This window comes from Centruroides sculpturatus, unplaced genomic scaffold (assembly GCF_000671375.1).
Source record: "Centruroides sculpturatus isolate CEXI.00-Female unplaced genomic scaffold, Cexi_2.0 scaffold196, whole genome shotgun sequence".
Classification (NCBI taxonomy): domain Eukaryota; kingdom Metazoa; phylum Arthropoda; class Arachnida; order Scorpiones; family Buthidae; genus Centruroides; species Centruroides sculpturatus.
In genome coordinates, this window is record NW_019384362.1 from 32,112 (window position 1) to 50,536 (window position 18,425).

Here is an 18,425-nt window from a genome sequence, read left to right on the forward strand (position 1 = left end):
AGAAACACGTCAATTAAATGAGCTGGTATAGAAAATGGAAGAAATTCTTCAATTTGTGCAATGGTGAAATCTGTTTATTAGAAACTAGGTGGTTTCACTTCATTGGTTTGCACTTTCTTTCTTTACTATCCCTCCTACTTCCGAGTAGTCAGGCGAATCTGATTGAATTTTTCTCCTCTTTTTTGGCTTGTGTGTGAGTGTGTGTGTGAAGTGATGGAATTTTGAAAGTTCTTTCTTGGATTCCATACTTTAAAACAATGTAGTCACTAAATATTCTATATGTTCGATATACATTTGGAAGAAAAATAGNAAGTATGTTAAAGAAATGCTTTTTATTCACATAATGCACTAAAAAGTAGAAAAACAAATGTGAAATCTGTTTTTTCAGCTTTATTTTCTACTTTTTAGTGCATTTATGTGAATAAAAAGCATTTCTTTAACATAAATACTTATATTTTTTGGTTTTATATAAAAATATGTTTAATTGGGAAATGGATGAAAACTGAGTTACAAGGGTTTGTTGCTTTGCATGACAAATTGTGCAATTTATTAAGCTAATGTACAGTGCCATCTGTTATCAGATTGCTTGCAATTAAAATTTTAGCAGTTAGCCAAAAAGTCTAAAAAAAATGTATCGTTATTGGAATACAAAGTCTAAACTAGATCAGAAATTGGGAAGTGAGTGAAAATTGAGTGATAAGATTTTATTCCGTCTGCCTGTTTGTGCAGATAAGTTAATAAAAAGTGTATAAAAAAGAATATTACCAATTTGATTGAGTTGATTTTTTATCTGGTTCTGTAACTCTATTCTTTCTGTCTGTAGAGCCCTGCATAACTTTTCTAAAGTAAGTACTCTCTGCTGTGACGTTAACAATTCTTGATCTCGTTTTTGTTTCTAAAAAATAATTTTTATATTTTGAATTTAAAAATAAGAATTTAAATATTTTAAAATATAATATATTACTTCAGCTGCCATCTCAATAAGTGCACGATTACTACTCTCCCATCTGGTTTTCCATTGACCAGTTTCTTTTTGAAGTTTTTTAATCTTTTTTGACATCTGAAAAACAAAAATTTTTAAAATTATAACATTTTCTCTCTTGTAACGTCTTTTATTAAGTAAAAATATTTATCGTCTAAAAAATTTACCGCATCCATGTCGCTCTTAAACGAGCTGAAAACGTCGTTGCTCTTTCGAAGAACTCCCTGAAATTCGTCGTATTTCGAAGTGTACAGACTCAGCTCATTTCGTAGTTTCAATTCCGTCGAAGCTAATTCAGTACTTCTTTTTTGTAGTTCATTAATATTTTCCAACAGTTGGTGTTTCTCTTTCAGAAAATTCTCCCTTTCTTGTTTAAGTTGTAACATTGTTTTGGCTAGTTTTGCTTTAGCTAATTGAGATTCTAGTTCCTTTTGTCTTACAACTTTTCCCATATGCTATTAATAAAATAAAAATTGTTAATCTATTAATTACTTTTAATTACATTATTTTGATAACTTTATATTCAGGATTTGTACATTCTATTTTAGAAAAATTATAAGCTATTTCATTTTAAAAAATTTGTTATTTCTAAGGTTAAATATAAGCTTGAAACATCTGGAAAAGTAATTGATTAAATCTTGTAACTTTTTTTACATCTACCATAGAAGTACTACATAATGGCAATAAAATATTTAATAATAATTGTAATGATTTCCATTGATATTATTGAAAGAATCCAAATGTAAAGTTTTACAAAACTTTACATTTGGATTCCTAAATGCTTATCCAAATTATTTTACAATTCATTTATATTATGATTCAAATTGAAAAACAATTATATAACCTGCAGGAAAGCATTCAACAGACCAGAGATTCTCAACTTTTTTACTCTCACATTAAGAGATGTAAATATTAAATTTATTTGCAATCCTATGAGAAAACACGTGCAAAAAAATTTTCTGCATGTCACCTGGTGTCTCTGTCATATTCCTTTCACAGGTCCTATATACACTGGTCAATGAGCATATGACTGCTCTCCTTGGAAAGTGTCACCTTGTTGGCAGCCTCACTGATTCCGTTCCACCTGTACACGAAGCAGTTTTATCCATTCAGATATTGTATGCAATAGTCTAAAAAATTCATTCTGGATGTTCATTGATATATTGCAATAAATGAAAATATAACAACAAATTTGGTTCAATGCATAAGTTTTTATGTATCTTCATACATTTTACTGTATCTTGTGTAACAAACACATCTGATATTCACAATCATTTGTTGTAAATGATTTCCTGTGCAAAATTGCTTGCTTCCCTAATTGTTTGACTAATGTATTAGTAAATTGAGAACTGGTTAAAAAAGATTAAGATTATTTCAGAAGAAAACAAGAAAATTGGTATAATATATCTTAAAATGTTTACATATTCTTCTAAATATAAAAATTAGTGTGTGTTGTATGATTTTCTATTTAGGAAAACAAAAATACTAAAACTTATAGGATGACAATTTCTTATAAACCACATCTGATGATATTTGTAATTTAAATTTAACTACTGTAAATTATTTTGTGTCTATCTGTTATATACTCTTAACTCTCTTATCCTTTATCTTAACAATTACAAATGATGTAAACATCAATATGTAAAAAGTTTCCTTGGAAAAATAATTTGTATTGATAATATACTATTATTATACAACACAGAAGATCCATTAAATCTGCAATGCAATTAGTGCTGTATAAACATTGATCAGAGGCAATTAAATTGTGAAAATCAGGCAGAAGTAAACATAAATATAAAACATCTATAGCTGCTGTGAATTAAACATACACCAAACTATAAATTATCTTTGCTAATTAGTACATGGAAAATTGGAATACATGAATAATCTTAAAATCTATTCAGTGGTCTTAAAGTAGGAAATGCTTTGACATGTTCACAAATGATAAAAAATCAAGCATTCTGTCAGCAATGAACTCACATTCTTACACTCCGTGTTCAGTTACCTCAAGTTCCAATTGGCACAGTAATTCAGGCTGTGCTGATCTGAATCTAATGATTAGCTTCAGATAAGCACTGAAAATATCAGTCACTAGATTCTAATGGCTGATACTTTCATTGACAGATTGATGAGGTAAAAGTTTAAGCTTATGAAGTCCAAACACTGCTCAATGATCAGATATACGAGTAATTATATGATGCAAATGTGCCCATTAATAAGAAAACGTTCAATATAAATATTCTTTGGTTCATTCCATAGGAGCAAGCACAAAATTATCAAAAGGTCTAGACATCAGATGAGAACTGTGACAACAACTAAGTCTTATACACACAATGACTAAGTTTACAAAATACAAGTGAACAATAAATTTTGCATAATAAACTGATGTTTAAATCTTCACCTGCACACCTCTTGATTTCAGTCATTCATACACATACATTTGGGGTAGATTATTAGTACTTGCACCAAATATTATTTATGTTTAGTTTAATTTAATTAAACTATAACTAGCTAAGAGAGAGAGTTTTTCTTAATACCAACAATGCATCTTTATATTCTCAATTTGAATTAAAAAGCAAGATTTCATTGTTATACAGAATTTGCACGTATGTGACTTATCTCCTTTTTGTAATAACTGATTCGATTAGATTTCGCTATTAAAATCTTAATTAATTAATAATTGAATTTCTACATTTTTGTAGATATTCAACTGAACTATGATTAAAAATATATTTCTTGATTTTTAACTTAAAAAATTTAATATGTTAACTTGTAAATTCCATACCTTTTCCCATAAATCGTAATGATCAACCAGAGATTTTAACTTTTGGGCTAATTCGATATTTTCTTCTTTCAGCTGAGTGCTCTTCTGTTGATTTTCTTGCATCAAAGTCGAAATATCATTGAGAGTAGTCTGAAATTTTCCAACTAATTCTTTTCTTTTTTCTTCCTCCTCCCTAATACGTAGAAGACTCTCTTCCTATAAAATCAAAAAAACACTTTTTAAAATAATAATTCATACTTATAAACTGAATTTAAATGAGAACAATTATAAGCAATTATTATATTTTCAAAAAATTCATAAAGTATTTACCTTGATTGCTTTATTTTGTCTCTGTAATTCTCGGCATAAACTTTCCAGTTTACTCTTTGCCAAAACGGCTCTATTGTGATCGGCTTGAAGTTGTTCTTTTTCTCTAGTCAACTGAATATTATGTCTTTCGGACTGTTTTATTCTACTTTCGAAATTTCGTTGTTCTTCCAAAACTTCTAGATGCTTTTTATACAGGGCTTGAAGTTTCTCTTCTGCCGTGCCATAATTGGCTAAAAATTTCATCAACTGATCTGGAAAAAATTGTTTAAAATATTTTAAGAATTAAACTATTAAATCTAATATCGAGTAAAGACTTCCATACAAAATATTAAAGGAAAATTAACGTATATAATGACCACTATTTATTACAACATACCAATAGTTTTTTCTCCTTTACGTTTACTAGAATTGCAACCTTTAGAAAATTTTTTATGCATTTTGCTTTCTGTTACATCACATGCAGATAATATATTCTAGAATTTAAAATACGCAATTAGAAATTTATATTGTATTGTTACAAAATTTTTCACGTTTCCGTTAAAAACTTAATTTTTACATAAAAATATTAGAAAAAAAATCAAAAAAATATTTACAATTATTAATTAATAATAATACATTAAATTTAAATTTTATTCAATTAATTTATGAGAAAAATTACTAGAAAACTGTTGAATTTTTCCCCCTTTTTTAATGTTACTCCTATACTATATACAGTTTATAATAATTGATATATTTTTGTGAAACAATTTCCATACTGAAGATAGTTTGTCATATTTTATTTTTATTTTTTCAATATCACATGTCTCATAGAGATGAATATGATTGATGAGTAGGAAGTGTTAGGTAATGTAGAAGATTATTTACGAGTATCCATCACTGAAATGTTCTCCTTGTTTCATCATTTTCAACAAAACAAATGAATGCTTTACAGTAAATATTATATAAAGATTACATTCACTACTTAAATATTTTAGGTACTAAGTTTAGAAGATTTTTATTCATGAAAAATTGCAATATTTCCCCCTTTCCTTATGATAAAATGTAATCTTTATGTTCATATATCAATTTAAAAATCTTAAAATACTTATTTATATGTTTTTCATTCTGTTTATTTTGACAATATTTTTTTTAAAAAAACAACACTTCTTTTTATTTACATTTATATCAAAAATAGGAATTTGTGTTATTTTTATATATAAATTTTGTGAAACTTTGAAATTTTATAACAAAACATATTTTTTTTCATTGCTTAACTTCATAAATTTAAAAAACAGTTATATTATTACTTATTTTTATCAAATGTTATATCAATTATTGATTTTTTCTCTATTTATTTTCTGTAAAATACTAAAATTTATATATCTTTATAGTATTTAATTTTATATTTAATTTTAAATAAATTTTCTTATTGATAAAACTATAATTGAATTTAAAATCAATTAAGAAATTTTCTGCACTTTTGTATAAATGAATTAAATATTTTCTATTTTCTGATATTAAATAAAATTCCTAAATAGTTTTATTGTGATATTTTTAAAATTACAATTTTAAGTTATATTTTTAATAAAGAATATCATTTATAAACATATTAAATTTTATTATCATCTATTTAAATGTAGTAAACTTTATTTTTCTTATAGTTCTTGTAAATTCTCTTTAATATAATTGTGTGTGAAAAATTAATAATAACTGAATATTTTGATATTTTTTCTATTAATTAATTTATAAATAAATATAAACAGAAATGTGATTTGTTTATTATGTTTTTAAGAATTTTTAGAAATTTTTTTTCCTTATAAATTCAAGATCTTCAAGAATTTCTTGTAATTTTTCTATACATTTTTTTTTTTCAAATTTTCTGCATTTAAAATACATTTTTCTTGTAAATATAGAAAAAATTTGCAATTTTTCTAATCTTGAAAACTTTTTTAATACTTATTAAATTTTTTTCTATTCTTTTACTAAAAGTTTTCTTAGTTTTTGATTTAAAAATTTTATAAAAATTAATTTTTTAAATTAAAATCTAACAAAAATTTTTGTTTATGTTCATAGAAACATATAAGAAATTATTGCTTGTAATTCTTGTAGAAGAAATTATTGTAAAATACAGAAAAATTTCGTAATTTTGTTTTTTTTTACTAATCTTGAAAATTTTGTAAATTCTCTTAAATATTTTTAGTTTGTATAAAAATTAATAATTGAATATTTTTGATTTTTTTCTGTTTTAATATTTTTTATATTGAAAAAAGGATAAATTTTTGTTTATAATTTTTGTAGATTTATAAATATACTGTATTCTTAATTTAATATAATTTTTCTCTTGCATTTTTATCATTTAAATCTATGTTTATTTTTATTTTTTATATGTCTTTAAATTGAATATTCAAAGAAATTTCATTTAAAAAATAAATAAAATTTTATGATAAAAAATTAATCAATTGAAAACTCTTTATTATGGAATTTTTCTATTTCATTTTCATGAAACTTTTTGATCACTTATTAAGAGATTATTAAAACATTTTATCAATTTTGTTTAAAATTTTTTTTATATTTTGTAGAGAAAATCAGTTTAAAATAATTTATTAAGTTGAAACTACTTAAAATTGATTTTATTCTCTTAAAATATTGAATTCAGTTATAAGAAACCGCTACTAACTCTGTATATAAGTTAATCTTTAACTTTCTTATAATCTGCTTTAAATGAAATTCAACATGTGCATTATCTAATAATATTAATAGTGTTAAAAGAGGGAGATATTGGTTAGAATCATACAAAAAAGAAACTTATTTTTTTCTCTCTCCAGGTTATATCAATATAGGTTAGTCTGTAAGTCAATAATCTGCTAGCGATTACCACGTCTCTAGGGTTTGTATCAGTTGAGGTTATGTTGGACAAGATAAGAGTAGTTAGTGTAATAAAACGATCATATATTCTCCAATGGATCTCTCACACTAATTGCTAACATATGGATGGAAGGTACTTTAATATCGACACTGTTTGGGATAAAATAGATGTTTTTCCAGTTTTCCAACGTTTATCTTGTATCCTATCGCGAATTGCTGGTGTAAAACTTTATTCTTTAGTGATAAGTCTGTAACATTAGTACTTTTGTGGTATACTCTTAGCTATTAAATAACTGTATTGGATTTTTATGTTTGTTAGGATAACACATTTAAGTTTAGCTTAAAAAAAGAGAGTGATTCTCTTACAATTTAATGTTAAATTTGATGTTATACAAGATGGTTTTATTATGGTTAAAATAGCTTAAGTTTAATTTGGTATCTTGTTTCTTGTGGGCAAAATATCTTAATGCTTGATGATAATTTAAATCTCGAATAAGATCAAAGGATAAACTATAAAGTTATACAGTTATGAATATATCAATTTATGATAAGATGATGATCTGAAATTTCACTTACTTTATTCCGTTAATTAAAGACGCAAGTTTCACTGGTAGCGTTTCGTGTTGCCAATCATGGTACATCGAACACCATGTCACTTCGACATCGTCCATTTTCCCAAGGGTAAAAGTCGTACATTCCTACTAATCGATCTTATATGACGCCACAGAAATTTCCTCCTTGGACGAAAGGCAACTGTAAACGGCTATATCTTTAATTAAGTCAATTTTCAATCTCTAGAGATATACTTGTAGTCTCTAATTTCCTGTGCTGACATATGAAACGACGTGTCATTTTTCAAATTATCAAGACCTTGTTTTATGTTTCTAAATAATTTGTGGTTCGATTAAAAATTTTTTCCCCTACAGAATCGCTTTAAATTGGGACATTTAAAGGAAATAATAGTTTTCTTAATATCAAACGGAATATTTTTAGATTTATATCGTATAGAATTATATTTATCTATTTTTATTTTATTATTTTTAAAGTTATCTTATAGCTGCCTGTAAGGCGGCTTCTCTGTCGATTTCTTTTGCTTTGCAGGGAAACAGTCTTTACGATTTTAATACATAAGTTTATCAATGAGTAAAAACCTTTTTATACATAATTTTTTCAATTATTAAATATTTTAAAGGGAGAAAACAAAATTTCTAAATAATTTTAGAATGTTAGACTCCTATTTTACTTTCTTTACTTAATTATCATTAAAAATAACATGATTTTATTATAAAATTCAGAATTTTCAGTGTATTCCGAATCATTAACATTGATATTAGAATAGAATGTTACGCATTTTAATCCACAGTTCAAACAAAATTTTTAAGATAGTTGATTCACCTGAATCAGCTTTTTTTTCTCGTTGAGAATGGGAAGTTGTTCATCACTTTTTCTCCATCGCCTGAAGATATATTATGAAGAAAGTTTTCTATTTTAAAATTTTACCAAGTTTTAAACTAATTATTTATAAATTAATAATGATATTTTATAACATAACANTTATAAAATATAGTTTACTTACTTTTAGATTGCTCCACATGTAAAATTATAATAAATTTGAAATTAATTACTATAAAATTAATTAATTTTGATTGACAGTAATATTAGATATCACTTGTTAAAGTATGGGTACTTCACAGAGGTGTAGGGAGAATAGGTATGAGGGAATTAATGATTTCAAAGACTCATGTTGAAGGTCCACTATGGAATCAAACTTTATCAGGACTGCCAAATTTTAATTTTATAATGAGATGTTCCAACTACTACAGAATGTCATTAAAAATTTAATTTTTAACATTAAATAATCCGTAATATAATTTGTATCCTTTTAAAATATTTGGTTTTATCGATTCATTTAAGAAAAATTTTAATTATAATTGAATTCATGATCTTATTCAGCATTGTAAATTATATATTCTTTATTTATTATGGGTACATTAATTGATTTGTTTATGATAAAACGTGTAAAATAAATCCTCATATTCAGATCTGCATATGATCAAAACATGTAAACACGACTTTATATTCGATTCTATGTTAATTAAGCATATGAAATCCCTCTTATATTTTAATTTGTTTGTAATTAGCTATGTAAAATTCGGTCTGCATATAATTAAATATGCAAATTTAGGCTTATATTCGAATCTGGATGTGATCAAATATGTAAATGCAGTTATCAGATTTATAATCACTGATGTACTGAGGATTGAGTTTGTAATCTTCAATATAATTGCATTTTGGAGAGTGAAAATTGAAATTGTAATCCTCAATGCATTTGACGTTTAAGAGAATGAAGATGAATTATAATATTCATTATAATTGCGTTTAAGAGAGTGAAAATTGAGATTTCAGTTTTCAATGTAATTTCCTATAGTAGAATGAAGATCGATTGTACTGTACAATCTTCAAGTATAATTGAGCTTTAGGAAAATGACGATAAATTTACAATTTTCAATACTATGTACAGTACAGTATATTCGAATTTGGAAGAGTGGAACTAGAATTTACTATCCTCAATATAACTGCTTTTAGGAGATTGAAGAATGAGTTCACAGTCTTCAGCATATCGTAATTGTATTTATGAGAGTGAAGATTGAGTTTAAAACTCTTAATTGCATTTTAAGAGAATATAGTATCCTCAATATATTAATTATATGAATTTGGCTCTATTCATATGATTAATCATGATCAAACAAATTCAATCACATTGAGCCACTCTTTAAATATATTTAAAACAATTCATCTGATTATTTATTTACTGATTCATTTATTTTTAATGGAATTATACTAATGGCAGTCTGATCAAATGGAGAAAAAACATCATTTTATGATTTATAAATGAGATTTTTTTTAAATGTGTTTAGAAAAATCTCAAAATGATCATAAAGGAAGTCCATTAACCTCATATCTACGAAGTATTTATATCAAAAGAGTAAAGACAACACGTCAGGTATAAATAAATTAATTCGATATTTATGAAAAAAATTGAATGCTTTCTAAATAAAAATTTTAAAAATTTTTATAAAAAAGTGAATAAAAATTATAATTTCTATGTAGTGGCGACTTTTTATTTATAGCATTTAATTTTTATAAAAAAATATTATTAAATAAATATTTATCAAAAGAAAATTTCATTTAAACCGTTCAAAATTGCCGAAACATAAATAAATTAAGCGGTTACCATTTTTTATTATTATAATAGGCCATTTAAAACGACTTAACGGATTTTTATTGAAATTANTATTTTTATTTTACATTTCTGAAAAGTTTGTTTTGTCTTATGTTTTGTATATTATAAATCATGACACAGTTTCTTTCTTTGAAATATAAGTAATCTTTTGGTATAAATTTTAATATTCAATGGGATTTTATGTACTTGAATTAAAGAAAACTACTTGACGGTACTAAAGTTAAGTAAATCCTATTCATTAATATGCAATTTAATTAAAAAAGTTAGTTGCATTTATTTTAATTTTATAATTCATAATTAGAATACTTATATTAAAAATAATTAGCAGCGAATAAACTACAAAAGTAATATTATTCTGAACTGGTGAAGATGCTAAGTGTACTTAAAAATTACTAATTTTATTGAAACATTCCCCTTTCTTCTCGACCTTTATAAACGAAAATCTGCTTCTTGTCAAGACAGCGGTGTCATACAGGAAACACCATCGTCAAGGGGACGCAAGTTCGTTAATTGTCCTCTCCTGTAGTAATTAACAAAGTTAATCTCCCTACTCTTGCCCAGCTAATAATGACTTTGGGCTAATTTATCCAAATGGGAGATATATGTAATAGCTATCTATATATACATATGACAAAATAGAATTTCATAAAATAAAATTTATATCTACAATAAATATATTCCCAGTTAATTTAACTTGCATATAAGTATAAAACAATAAAAATCTTTTATGTCTAGACTTAATCGTAGAATTTTATATATAATATAATATACACTCAATTTCTAAATTACATTTTGTATCTCGAAAATAAAAAGTTCTTTTGAGAAATGGATAAAAAATAAGATGGAAAACAATATCTTATTTTATTTCTAGCAACAACTATGGATAAGATAAAGTAGGAGCGAATCAAGTATGATGCAGAATATCAAATGAAATGTAGACTTTTTCAGAATACAATTTTATTATATCGCTAGAAACTATGAAGAGATAGCTTCAGAATGATGTTTATCTACTCCTGAAACAATATTTATTTTAAAAAAATATTTCTTATGAAGTGATAGTAATATACAGGGTTAAAGGTTACTTAAAGGTTAGTTAACCACTTTATAATTTAAATTTCTGCCGTATTTAAGTACTTTATCACTTACAAACCTTATGAAAATTGCTTAAAATAGTACATTTTTGTTCGGTATACAAATTATAACACTGAAACGCTCAAAAATTGTTAAGTTTCTTGCATAAATTATTGAACTATTCTTACAAAATATAGTTTACTTACTTTTAGATTGCTCCACATGTAAAATTATAATAAATTTTATTAATATAAAGCACTAGAGTAGGCAGAGAGATTAACAAACGAACAAGACAGTATACTTTTAAACGTAATTTTAGAAAAAGTGTATATTTTATATTAATAATATATTACAAAACAGTTCAAATTATTTAAAAGATATTTAATAGTTGGCCTGATGTTCGAGGCGATTAAGGCGTCAGCATATTGTTTTGGGGATCTGGGATTGAATCCAGAATTTTCTATGGGTCCTGTCCCTTACCAACGGGTTGGCCACATTATATGGAGACGTTTCCCATAGAAAGCTCTTCTGGGAGGGCACCCTCTTGACAGATTGCCTTATTCCACCAATACAATCCTCATCATCTTATAGCCTTCAATGTAGGCCTGGCAGAATCTACGATGGTTACGAAAAAAAAATCATTCTTAGTGTCCATAGGACAGAAAGAGTTAAATATATATATATATATATTTATAGATACGTTGTAAGAAGTTCTAAAATAAAATTCAATATTTTTCTGTTGTTTCCTTAAACAATTTTCGATTATAGGAAACTCAGAGAAGCTCTTGCTGAGGTAATTTGTAAGCATCAATGAAAAAAAATAAAAATAAAAATTACTTTAACCAGACAAGTGATTTCATAAATAATTCAAATTCTAAAAGAAAGTCATTTCATGATTGTGATTTATGTAAATGTAAGTTTTCTATTATTTGGCATCTTGATTACTTTTCCATTCTTTTTCTAGTCGAGGATATTTCATTTATTTTTATTACAAATCAAATTGAAGGTTAAATTACTTTACCACAATTCATCAATTGGTTTATAGTCGTAAAATAGCTCTAGTTGACATTNAAAGCTAAATTTGAAAAAAAAAAAATGTTTTACTCCAGTCACATCCTGCCATCTATCCAGAGAATGATGCACTAATATATTACTATATTAGTTTCATTCACCCTATACATGTAAGAAGGTGCAGTGTATATAAATGTACGGAAGAAGTTTGCATTTCTAAATATTTATAATATTAAAATGAAAGTAGAGAAGTCTTTTATGAGTTTAAAAGCGATAGTCTTACTTCTCATCTTCTTACAAACACGTAAAGGAGTTGAAAGACTTTAACCTTTTACCTGAAATCTGGCATTATTCCAAGATTTTCCATCGACCTCTTGTGTGTTTTGTCGTTTCAATCTGACAAGTCATTTTATAACTTTTAAAAATTTATCTAACTTTATATCATTTAAAAAAAAGAGAGAGAGAAAGAGAGAAGAGGAAGAGGAAGATGGAGAGAAACCAAATAAGTGATCTGTCAAAATAAAACTGTTGAATTAATAGATGTTAGTATCAAAGAAGAAAACCTTATGTCAGCACTTTTGATATTTTAATATGGACTTTATTTATCCATATTAAAATTATGTTATTTTTCATGCATAAATACAGTTTTCAGATTCATTAAATATGATTAACTAATAAATTAAATGACGTTTTTAATGAGAATAAACAATTAATGATGATGCCAGCAGTTGTGTTATTATATCGTTATTTGATAGATTGTTATGTGCAGTCATATATGAAAATTGATCGAATGTTTCCAGTTTGGTGATCGATTATTGATGTTAAATGATCGAACGTTTTTCAGTTTAATGATCGATTTTTCCTGTGTTAGTGTTTTAACGTTAAATGATCGAGATTTTTATGTTTATTGATCGATTCTGATTTTAAATGATCAAATTCTCTTATTTAGTGATTGATTTTTCTGTTAGATGATCAAAATTTCTCCACTTATTGAATAATTTTGAACGTTAAAGGATCGATTCTGATGTTAAATGATCGAGATTTCGTTACTTAATGAATTGCTTTCTGGTGTTAAGTGATCAAAATTTCGTTATTTTGTGATTAATATTTAATTAAAATAATCGCGATTTCTCTATTTAGTGATTGATTTTCTATTAAAGGATTAAGGTTTCTTTATTTAGTGAATCGATTTCTGTGGTAAATGATCAAAATTCTTTCTATTTATTGATTGATTTTTTAACGTTAAATGATTGACATTGTCTGTTTTGTGATCGATTTTTCTGTTGAATGATAAGGATCTCCCTATTTGGTGATTGATTTTTGATGTGAAACAATCAAGATCTTCCCGTCTAGTGATCGAATTTCGATTTCAAAAGATTGAACATTTCTTAATTTTAAATTATTAATATTTTATATATTAAATGGTCGATTGTTTCTTAATTAATTTTTAATATTGATAATNAAGCTTTATAAGTGAATTTTTCTTAAGATATTATCGTTATAACGAAATAACATTTGATTCTTACATTCGTTATAAGAGGAGAACTGATATAGAAAGATGTAGACGTTCTGAATGTCTGCTTAAATTAATATATATGAGATGACCGCAAATATATGTATTTTAAGAAAAGTTTTACTTGTTCCTACGTAACCATTTTGTAGGATTTTTCTGTAACATTTCATGGTTGCTTAACTTTCACGTCACGGCTACTAACCTCTGGAACCATCTTGCTTTTTAAGGAATATTCGTGATGCGTACTCAAGTTTTACGGTAAAGAAGAGTTTACTTTCTTGCTCTCTGGAGTGTATTTGACTGATGTCGCGTCTGTTTACAGTGATGGATTCGGAATTTATATCGTGTTCCCCAGACAATTTTTGATTTAAATAATGCTCCTGGTCTAAATGGGTCACAATATCTGTGCAAGAAAACTTTTAGAAAAATAAAAATCGTAGAGCATTTTGCGGTTAATGCCTGACTTGAAAGTTATTGAAAAATGTTAGGAGGATAACTTTAGAAAACAAATTTGGTAGATTCTTGCTTTAAATTAAATGCGAAAATATATATTTAAAAAAAAAACTTATTCGTAAATTTAAAATCTTTATATATAAATCTATATATTTTATATGTTTCTTCTTTTTAATAATTCGCTTAATTAAAATTCGATTCTACTTTACGATGATCGATTAAATTTCTAAAATACCCGATTTAAAATTTATAAAGATTGCAAGCAATTGCAAGAATGTGCAAGTAAAGGAGGAGGAAAAAATAATTTAAATTTTGCAACTTATCTTAAAATTAATTAACCGTTCATAATAAGTAATTAAACGAATTGCCGTTCATTCAGACTTGAAAAAAAGAAAGAAAAATAACAAAATTTCCATCATCTCCAAGCTTTAAAACATCATTTTATATAGGAGAATCAGCAGACATGACACACACATAAAATCGATTAAGAAACGTTGAAAGTATAGTAGAATCTATTAAAAGTGCACGTCGAAGAAGCATCCCCCGATGTTACTATGTAATGATGAACGATCTATGTTTTCTTCATCCCCCCGGCGACAAAAACATGGAATGAAGAAATAGAGTCATCGTTTGTTCTCGAACCCCCCCTCTGGCGTTGTGTCGTCTCGACATTATTGTTGTCGTTACTTAGTGAGTTATTAGTATATAAATCTTGTCTCTTTAGTTTCCTGAGACAACTTAAAGAAATTTGAGTTCGACCACAATCAAATTGGATTCCTCTAAGATAAAATTATGACTGTGTATAATTACACTTTCAAAGATTTCTTTACACATTCCTGAATTGCAAATATCTATAAATATTGCTTTTTTGTATAATTTGTTTTGTAAAAAAGTCGATTAAATGTGTTTTTAAGCTGATTTTTTTTCTCTATACGCTTTTAAAATTGAAATATGTTTATTCATGTAAAAGATTCTCAACCTGTAGCTCGCGGTCGCCGATTTTGCTTAAAAAGTACTACCAAAGTATGGAGGTTGGGGGATGTAGAATCGCATATTTTGTATTAGTAGTAATTTAAAGAAAAATATTGAAAAAAGATGACTTAATATTAAATAATGTTTATTTTATTCTTTATAATATATTAATGATTCAATTTATATAATAAATTATATTTTTATCTAAAGAAAATCAATTTTTGTGAGGAATTCAAAACGTTGCATTCCAGGAAATATATAGTATTTTTAGTGACTTATACACTATTTAAATAAATCCAAATCGAAATTTTATGTTGCTTGCAGCATTCGTAATTCAAATCCGCATCAACTTTTTGATATGACTCGAACAATCGCTAGACTATAAATCACATGAGCAGAGAGGAACGATTAAAGTCGTGCTGTGTGAAGAGAGCTTTTATAATCCTCCGTTTAGTATCCGTTCTTGTCGCCAGAGGACTTTAAAAGCATTTGGATCAAAGCCAGATACTAAACCTTGTCATTATACCCTAAAAGGTTAATGTATTTGGGACATACAATACTGAACTAAAATATTTATTTTCTGTAAATATCAGTTAACATATCTGTAGATATATTTGTAGAAAAGCATCTGGACCACTTACTGCATGATATCTGGAGGTTACCATTAACGTAAAACCCCAAAATTTTTCAATAGAAGTACTCTTCTTCGATTTCCTGCATCCGTAAATTTTCTAAAACGTTTTGATTCGTATTCCAGCCGTAAAAATATTAAAAGACGGAAATATTGAAAATATTTAGGGTTTTCTTTTGAGAAAAATATCGTTTAAAAGATTAATTATTAAGTGTTTAATATATTGAAAGTATCTCATTTTTTTATAGGTTAGTTGTTTTATACATAATTTTTCCTTAGTGGAACTCAGAAAATGAGCACAAGTGAAGTTTTACTTAACAAAGCGTAGTGAGGTATAAATGTAGGTTCTTACTTGCATTTGTATCTCATTTAACTAGGTATAATTTAAATTATACATAATTTTCTGTAGTCTCTATTTAGTTTATTGCTAATCACAACCTTACAAAATGAGGTACAAGTGTAAGGTTTAATTAAAATCGACATTTGTACATTACTTACGTTTTGCTAAGAAGAACCGGCACTTTTACCACTTTTTTAATGTTTTATTTAACAAAAAATTAAGTATAACCTACAGAAAACGAGACTCAGTGTAGTTAAGAGCAAAAGTAAATAATCGTAAATAGTATTAGAATTTTAATCATTAGAACCTCATTAATGATTTCCTCTCTTACAATCTTTCGATTTAGAATATTTTTGAACGTGACTTCTTTCGGACAATCGAAAATTAATTCGTCGCTTTTTTATTTCTGATTTTTTAACCGAATTACTTTTTGGAAAATATTCCTTTCTTTTCTTATAGAGAAATGCCATAACACTAGCCATGTGTTCCAACACTTCTACGATAGTTATTGCGGAAACACCAATGTATAATCCCAGACATCCACCGAGATCGGCAAAGAGTTGAGGCAGCTGAAAATAAAAATTTTCAATAATATAATTGAAATATTTTAAAAAATAAATATTATATTCCTATATCGCTTTCTCGTTAAAGTAAATGTAAATATAATTCGTAGCGAATCCTCGATGATAGATAGAAACTCTCTTAACGTTTGAATGACCTGACCTAGCAACATTATGGTTCTTGACCTCATCGATATACAGTTGCGTGCAGCATACAATTTGTNAAATTGTTTAAAGGATTTATTCGAATATTTTCCCCTCCAAATATTTTTCTTCGTTTTTAAACTGAAGTTGTCAAATGTCAGAAAAACACCATCCAATCACAACTTCCTCTTCAGACATGTGATTTAACATCGAGTAGTCACGTGACGGATGGTCCTCCGGGAGCCGTTAGCCGAAATGACATCATGCTTTACTTCCGCTTAATAAAGACGTCAGTTTGTTAAGTTTTCCCTTCTCACTCTTTTCTTTAAGTCTCTTGTTAAAGAAAGGATCGATACAAGTTAGCGTTTGGCATGCTGTTGTTGTTGTTGTTGCTTCTGGTGCTGCTGTTGTTGCTAAATAAAAAAAAAATAATAAATAAAATAGAATAAAAGAGTAGAATGCGAAAACTGTGGTAATAGTAATAGTAAATAAGTACTTTTTTAAAATGTATTTTTAATTAAATTCGGGTACTAAATGTAATAATTTAATTTAAACTTGGCATATTAAAAAACTGTATAATAAAATGTCATAAATTAATATTAAAAACGGTAATTTTAATATTTAAAAAAGAATAATAATTATTAGTAGGCTTCATTTTAATACTTCTCTTGGGGACACTAAATTAAATATTCAACTTTGAATATCGCGAGAAGTTCTTAGCCAAATGTGATGAAATTTGGAATCTAGACAGATGATGATCCTCTAAGTGAACATTCGAAAAATGAGAAAAATTTATGAGATAGTTTGGAAATTATCGATTTTTGAAACTTCGCTCCCTTTAATATGTACTGTACCAACTATCAGTAGCATTAATTTATAATTATATTCACTGCAATTGTTGCTGTAATTAATCCTTAAAAATTTAAGGGATTGTTCTTTAGAATAATTTAGTTTACTTTTTAAAGAAAATTCTTTTATTCTAGAATAACATTTAAAGTTTAAAAAGTTTTCGCTGAAATATATCAGATAGTAAAGTAGACTATTTCACGTCTATCTCTATACTAACGTAAATATTTCTGTCAGGATGCAATGGAAACTTTTTCAAACTAGGATATTCTGAGTTTTATATCCTTAGAATTTCTTTTTCTAGCAACCAAATCGATTGAAATTTTCCTAAATAAATAAATATATACAGTATATATATAATAAGAAAATATAATTTATAAGATATAGGCCTATATTTATATAATAAAAATAATAGTGAGAAGGTAACAAGAAACATTGAGCAATTTTTTATAGAAATAAAAAGTAAATTTATACTTTAATACGGATTTTTTTTAATTTAAACAATTATATTAATCAATATTTGTTTAAACTTTATTAAAATATTTTAAATTTAATATTTAAAAAAATATATATAAAGACAATAAATTTATATTATTTTATTTAATTAAATATGATTAAATATTTAATTCTTATTATTTTTATTTAGTTTCTCTATGAATATAAATATAATTTCAATATTTACAAATGCATACTGTTTTAAAATTTATCTATTCAAAAAAT

General features: G+C 26.0%; 2 protein-coding genes across 2 annotated transcripts in view; one reads left to right on the forward strand and one right to left on the reverse strand.

The window, feature by feature from the left end:
• The window catches only part of LOC111641360 (receptor-type tyrosine-protein phosphatase alpha-like), a 372,536-nt gene that overhangs the window by 12,468 nt on the left and 341,643 nt on the right, over positions 1–18,425 (forward strand). The window lies entirely within an intron of this gene.
• LOC111641404 (alpha-taxilin-like) lies at positions 650–4,589 on the reverse strand. The gene is made up of 6 exons (XM_023387568.1): positions 4,453–4,589; positions 4,077–4,327; positions 3,768–3,962; positions 1,150–1,437; positions 965–1,060; positions 650–895 (listed from the first exon to the last, which is right to left on the reverse strand). The coding sequence occupies exons 1-6, from the start codon at positions 4,511–4,513 to the stop codon at positions 665–667; spliced, it is 1,122 nt and encodes a 373-aa protein (XP_023243336.1). The 5' UTR covers positions 4,514–4,589; the 3' UTR covers positions 650–664.

Bases quoted from the DNA above. Each gene is read 5' to 3' on its own strand.
- LOC111641404 (XM_023387568.1), bottom strand. From the start codon at position 4,513: ATGCATAAAAAATTTTCTAAAGGTTGCAATTCTAGTAAACGTAAAGGA. The intron at 1,438-3,767 runs GTATGGAATTTA...TTTTATTAATAG, and splicing joins ATTACGATTTATGGGAAAAG to CATATGGGAAAAGTTGTAAG. The intron at 1,061-1,149 runs GTAAATTTTTTA...TTTGTTTTTCAG, and splicing joins TTAAGAGCGACATGGATGCG to ATGTCAAAAAAGATTAAAAA.